Source organism: Pan paniscus, chromosome 17 (genome assembly GCF_029289425.2).
Source record: "Pan paniscus chromosome 17, NHGRI_mPanPan1-v2.0_pri, whole genome shotgun sequence".
NCBI lineage: Eukaryota > Metazoa > Chordata > Mammalia > Primates > Hominidae > Pan > Pan paniscus.
The window spans coordinates 71,880,885-71,888,037 of record NC_073266.2 but is presented as its reverse complement, the minus strand read 5'-3'; the positions used below and the strand labels follow the sequence as shown (position 1 = coordinate 71,888,037).

General features: G+C 36.4%; 1 protein-coding gene across 6 annotated transcripts in view; it reads left to right on the top strand.

Annotated features, from left to right (window-relative positions):
• STARD6 (StAR related lipid transfer domain containing 6) overlaps window positions 1–7,153 on the top strand; it is a 33,261-nt gene that overhangs the window by 1,388 nt on the left and 24,720 nt on the right. For 2 of the 6 annotated variants that reach the window (XM_034943743.3, XM_014342367.4), the window contains exons 2-4: window positions 59–142; window positions 1,928–2,027; window positions 2,408–2,457. In XM_034943743.3, the coding sequence (XP_034799634.1) occupies window positions 1,932–2,027; window positions 2,408–2,457 (146 nt within the window). In that variant the 5' untranslated portion in view covers window positions 59–142; window positions 1,928–1,931. Of the gene's footprint in view, window positions 1–58; window positions 143–1,927; window positions 2,028–2,374; window positions 2,458–7,153 lie in introns of all 6 variants that reach the window. The other 4 variants (XM_008952613.5, XM_014342366.4, XM_034943745.3 and 1 more) reach the window with 2 other exon arrangements.

Genomic DNA, 7,153 nt, shown 5'->3' with positions numbered 1-7,153 from the left:
ATATATTGACCTAATTCATGGATCAAAATAATTCTACTTCTGCCTTGTTTCCTCACAGGTTAAGAGATATGGAGATTTCCACAAGGATTTGGAGAGGAGCCTCAGCAGTTACTAAAATTCTGCATTAGATCTGTCAGGAAAGGTAAAGAAACCAGGACTCTGCTAGGAAAGAGGAGGTTATAATAATGGTTTACTAAAACTTTTCAAATATAGAGACTATCAACTACCTGTTGTGCCTTGCTGGAGAATTAAATAAGAGAAAATAGATTTATGATCCAACCTGAAGAGTTTTAAGTGAGAGCTAAGGAAGAAATGTTCCAATAATTAAACTTTAAGAAGGTTTATTTAAGTGCTTAAGGAAGCAGATCTTTGGAGAGTTTTTTAAATGATGGATTTACATGTGTCCATTTTTTTTAAAGAGAAACTAACTATTTTGATAACCTTGTATAGGGCTCCATACTGTTTCAAGCATTTTTACATATATTAACTCAACTAATCCTTATAATGATTCGGTGAGATAGATATTATTATCCCCATTCTATAGATATGGAAGTTGAAGTTCAAAGGTTAAGCAATTTATCCAAAATAATATAGCTGGTACTAAGTGACAAAGTCAGGATTTGAATCCAGTTCTGTTTTCACCTTACCTGCCAGCTTCCCCTAACTGAAAGCTGGATGATGACCCAAAGGACCAGTGAGACTGCAGCTTCCGGAACTCATTCACAGCAGAAATAGTTATGTCTAGTATCTTACTCAACTGTTGTTGCTACATCTACCACAGTGCCTGTCTCAGTCCTTTTGGGCTGCCATAAGAAATTACCAAAGACTGAATGACTTGTAAACAATAAATTTATTTCTCAGAGTTCTGGATCCTGGAAGTCTGAGATCTGGGTGCCAGCATGGTTAGGTTCTGGTGAGGGCCCTCTTCTGGTTGCAGACTGCTAACTTCTGGCAGTGTCCTCACATGGCAGAAGGGGCCAGTGAGCTCCCTGGGGTCTCTTTTGTGAGGGCACTAATCCCATTCATAAGGGCTTTGCCCTCATGACCTAATCATCTCCTAATATCACCCTGGGAGTTAGGATTTCAACATATGAATTTTAGGGAGACATAAACATTCAGTCCATTGCAGTTTCTAACTTCAAGCAGGGTTCAATGTGTTTAAATTGAGTTGATTTAAACTTGATCCTGTCTGAGGAGGTGACATTTAAGCAAAGATACCTATGAAACAGTCAGTTATATGAACACATTGCAGAAGACAGTGACAAGCAGGAGGAACAGCAAGTACAAAGAACCTGAAGTCAGAAATTGCTTTATTGTATTTGAGGAACAGCCAGGAGATCAAATGATTGGAGCTAAGTGGACAAGAAGAAGACTGGTAGGAGGTATATTTGAAGAGGAAGCCAGGGGTCAGATCATGTAGTGCCACTGCTACTCACTTTAAATAATCCTCAAGAACACATAACCAACAGCTCATAATGCTTAACAAGACAAAGGACGCATGATTAAACTGTTAGAAATTAAAATTATTTATTGAATGACTATCGTATGCCAGGCACTGGATAGAACCTTAAGCATATCATCTCATCTAATCCTCATGCTAATTCTACAAGACAGATATTATCCTAATTTTACCTTGAGAGAAATGGAAAAACAGAAATATTAAGTAACATGCTTCACACAGTAGGTGGCAGAGGCAAGATATGACCCAGGTTTCTGATTCCAAAGTCTAGATTTTTCTACTATACCACAGTTTCTCATTTGAAAGACTGTAAGGAGAGAGGGGTTCATGCATACATGCATTCATCAAGTAATTATGTTCATTTCTATGTGACAGGCATTATAGAAATAATATTAAAATGTAAGATAGCACTTTTTAAGTTTTTATATGATTATATTCTTACCAGTTGTTTGTTTTTAAAACTTGCAGATAGATGGACTTCGACTTCAAGGCAATTGCCCAACAAACTGCCCAAGAAGTTTTAGGTTATAATCGAGATACATCAGGCTGGAAAGTGGTTAAAACTTCAGTAAGAAAATAAGTTAAATTATGTTTCAAGACTTTGTTTTTAAGTAAGAAACAATTCATTGTAAAGACTTTTTAAAAAAAATATTTTCTGTGCCAGGTGCAGTGGTGTGCACCTATAGTCCCAGCTACTCAGGAGGCTAAGACAGGAGGACTGCTTGAGCACAGGAGTTTGAGGCTTTCATGCACTATGATTGTGCCTGTGAATAGCCACTACACTACAGACTGGGCAACATAGTGAGACCCTGTCTCTGAAAAATATATATATATATTTTTTTCTTTTACAAACCAGAAAAAAAAGTTTTTTTACTTTTGTTAGTTTTTCATTTTCATTTTTCCTGCATTTGACAGCTAATTATTTGTGGATTTTTATTCCCCTTTGAGAAAAAGATAACTGTTTCCAGTAAGGCTTCTAGAAAATTCCATGGAAATCTGTGAGTACAATCTTCTATTTACAATTACTGTTTTAAATTCAATGCCATTGATGTATCTGGAATTTCAGTGCTGCTTCATTAGCTATAATAAATTATTATATAGTAATAAATAGAAATTATTAAGTCACTAGGCTGAAATGTGATAATAATAAAATACAGCAATCAGATACCATCTAATCTTCTGTTTTCAAATCTGATGACAATCATAAAAAATCTCTTCTAATTACTAATTCACTAAATAGGAAATTTTCACTTCAAGAAATAATTACTATAAAAGCAGATTGGTATTTTCTTGCTAACAGTAATATTTTATGGAATTTTAAACCCTTCATGTGTCCATTAAATGAACCACTAACAAGTAAAGTGTATTTCTTCATTTTATTTTATTTTTTTGAGACAGGGTCTTGCTCTGTCACCAGGCTGGAGTGCAGTGGCACAATCTCGGCTCACTGCAACCTCTGCCTTCTGGGCTCAAGCAGTCCTTCTGCCTCGGCCTCCTGAATAACTGGGACTACAGGTGCACACCACCACGCCCGACTAATTTTTATATGTTTTTATAGAGATGGGGTTGCCCAGGCCAGTCTCAAACTCCTGAGCCCAAGCGATCTGCCTGTCTTGGCTTCCCAAAATGCTGGGATTACAGGTGTGAGCCACTGTGCCCAGCCTACTTCCTCATTTTAAATATGCATTTTTTTCTGTATGCTTCTTTTAAATATACTTTTAAGGATCAAATTATTTCAAATACAAGTGCACTAAGGGAAAGTATATTGACTTTTTTTAGCTTAATCTTTCAGAGTTCATTTATTGCTCATGATAGTACATCAGGGCCATCAGATCATCAAATTTTATTCAGTTCCTTTTCTTTTGGAGTCCACTCCTTCTTTCAACTACCTCATTTTATGTTTCTTGCTTTTTTAAAATTTCACTAAAATTTACCTATATTTCAGCCCAATTTTTTACCATTGGACAAAGCTGATATGCTTTCTCCCACTCACTTTAACAATGATCAGGAAAATAATCCCTACCTTATCGAAATAATGATTCTAATAAAGGCACTTTCAAAAATAAACAGGGAGGAGTAGGTATGGTCAAGCCTAGGTACACTAGGGGAATTAACTTTTGGATAATATGGCTTTTTGGTATCTTACAGATCAGACCAGTGTAGACAGCAACCTTGGCATTTTTTAAAAGCTTGGAAGTTATTCATTTAGTCTACAAGTAATTATTGAGTATTTATATAGAAGGTGCTATACAAATGCCTAGAGCCAAAGAATAGGTTCTGTTAAGCTGTTCTAAAGCTTTACTGGAAATTTTCATCAGAGATATTTTACTCTTACATGCAAAACTAAACAATTGGTACTTTTTGCACTCACAGTTTGAGTGAAATTTATATGCACTGTATACTAGGTATTTATTGGTGCACAACAAATTATCCTATAACTTAGCTACTTAAACATTTATTATCATATGGCTTCTCTGGATTAGGAATCCAGGAACAGCTTTGCTAGGTGCCTCTGCCTCAAGGAATCCACAAGGCTGTAATCAAGGTGTCAACAGGGCTTAGGTCTCATCTGAAGACTCAGTTGAAGGAGGCTATGCTCCAAACTCACTCACATTGTTGTTGGCAAGATTCTCAAGTAGCTGGGACCACAGGCTAGTTCTTTGAAAAGAAAAAATTGGCAGACCATTAGTAAGATTAACCAAGAAAAGGAGAGAAGATCCAAATAAACTCAATTAGCAATGAAATGGGAGATATTACAGCCAATACCACAGAAATACAAAAAGATCATTCAGGGCTACTTTGAACACGTTTACATGCACAAGCTAGAAAATCTAGAGGAGATCGATAAATTCTGGGAAAAAATACAACCCTCCTAGATTAAATCAGGAAGAAATAGAAAATCTGAAAAAAAAAACAATAACAAGTAGCAAGATTGAAACAATAATTTTTTAAATTGCCAACAAAAAAGTCCAGAACGAGATGGATTCACAGCTGAATTTTATCAGACATTCAAAGAAAATTGGTATGATCTTACTGAAACTATTCCAAAAGATAGAGAAAGAAGGAATCCTCCATTCTATGAGGCCAGTATCACCCTAATAACAAAACCAGGAAAGGACATTAAAAAAAAAAAAAGGACCAATATCCCTGATTAACACAAATGCAAAAATCCTCAACAAAATACTAGCTAACCAAATCCAACAGTATATCAAAAAGATAATATATACCATGATCAAATGCATTTCATACCCAGGATGTGGGGATGGTTTAACATACCCAAGTCAATAAATGTGATAGATCACATAACCAAAATTAAAAACAAAAATTTTGATCATCTCAATAGATGCAGAAAAAGCACTGGACAAAATCCAGCATCTCTTTTTGATTAAAACCCTCAACAAAATAGGCATAGAAGGAACTTACCTCGAAGTAGTAAAAGCCATCTGTAACAAACCCACAGCCAACATTATGCTGAACAGGGAAAAGTTGAAAGCATTCCTCCTAAAAACTGGAATGGGAAAAGGATGCCCATTTTCACCACTTCTATTCAACATAGTACTGGAAGTCCTAGCCAGAGCAATCATGCAGATGGGTAAAGAGGAAGACAGACTGTCACTGTTGATCAGTGATATGATTGTATACCTCTAAAACCCTTATGACTCATCTAAAAAGGTCCTAGATCTGATAAGTGAATGGTTTCAGGATAAAGTAAGTGTACACAAATCAGTAGCACTGCTATGCAGCAACAGTGACCAAGCTGAGAATGAAATAAAGAATTCAACCCCTTTTTCAACCACTGCAAAAAAAGAAATACTTAAGAATATATCTAACCAAGATGGTGAGAGATCTCTACAAGGAAAACTGCAAAACACTGCTGAAAGAAATCATTGATGACACAAACAAATGGAAACACATCCCATGCTCATGGATGAGTAGAATCAGTATTGTGAAAATGACCCTACTGCCAAAGCAATCTACAGATTCAATGCAATTCGCATCAAACTCCCATCATCATTCTTCACAGAACTAGAAAAAACAATCCTAAAATTCGTATGGAACCAAAAAACAGTCCACATAGCCAAAGCAAAACTAAGCAAAAAGAATAAATCTGGAGGCACCACATTACCCAACTTCAAACTATTCTACAAGGCTCTAGTTACCAAACACCATGGGACTGGTATAAAAACAGGCACGTAGATCAATGGAACAGAATAGAGAACCCAGAAATAAAGCCAAATACTCACAACCAACTGATCCACAACAAAGTAAACAAAAACATAAAGTGGGGAAAGGACACCCTATTCAACAAATGGTGCTGGGATAATTGGCAAGCTACATGTAGAAGAATGAAACTGGATCTTCATCTCTTACCTTTTACAAAAATGTACTCAAGATGGATCAAAGACTTAAATCTAAGACCTGAAACCATAAAAACTCTAGAAAATAACATTGGAAAAACTCTTCTAGACATTGGCTTAGGCAAAGAGTTCATGACCAAGAGCTCAAAAGCAAATGCAACAAAACCAAAAATAAATAGATGGGACCTAATTAAACTAAAAGCCTTCTGCATCGCAAAAGAAATAATCGGCAGAGGAAACAGGTAACCCACAGAATGGGAGAAAATATTCACAAACTATGCATCCAGCAAAGGACTAATATCCAGAATCTATAAGAACTCAAGCAAATCACTAAGAAAAAAACAAATAATCCCATCAAAAAGTAGGCAAAGGACATGCGTAGACAATTCTCAAAAGAAGATATACAAATGGCCAAGAAACATGAAAAAATGCTCAACATCACTAATTATCAAGGGAGTGAAAATTAAAACCACAATGAGATACCATCTTACCCCTGCAAGAATGGCCATAATTTAAAAATCAAAAAACAACACATTTTGGCATGGATGTGGTGAAAAGGGAACACTTTTACACTGCTGGTGGGAAGGTAAATTAGTACAACCACTATGGAAAACAGCATGGAGATTCCTTAAAGAACTAAGAGTAGAACTGCAATTTGATTCAGCAACCCCACTACTGGGTATGTGTCCAGAGGAAAAGAAGTCATTATATGAAAAAGACGCATGCACACACATGCTTATAGGAGCACAATTTGCAATTGCAATTATATGGAACCAATGAGTGGATAAAGAAAATGTGGTATATATAAACCATGGGACACTACTCAGTTATAAAAAGCAACAAAATAATAGCATTCACAGCAGCCTGAATGGAGTTGGAGACCATTATTCTAAGTGAAGTAACTCAGGAATGGAAAACCAAACATCATCTTTTCTCACCTATAAATGAAAGCTAAGCTATGTGAACACGAAGGCATAAGAATGATACAATGGACTTTGTGGACTCCAGGGAAAGGGTGGGAGGAGGATGATGGATAAAAGACTACACATTGGGTACAGTGTACACTGCTCAGGTGATGGGTGCACCAAAATCTCAAGAAATTACCACCACAGAATTTATCCATGTAGCCAAAAACCACCTGTTTCCCCAAAACCTATTGAAATAAGTCCAAACATTTTATCATGATGTGCAGGTAACTATCTGGGCCCCGCTTACCTCTCTGACCACTTCTCTTCATTGTCCCTGTGTCACAGCCACAATGGACTTCTGTTGTTTGAATGCACTGAACTTAAACCCATCTCAGAGCCTTCTTAGTTGCTCTCCTCTTGCCTGGCAA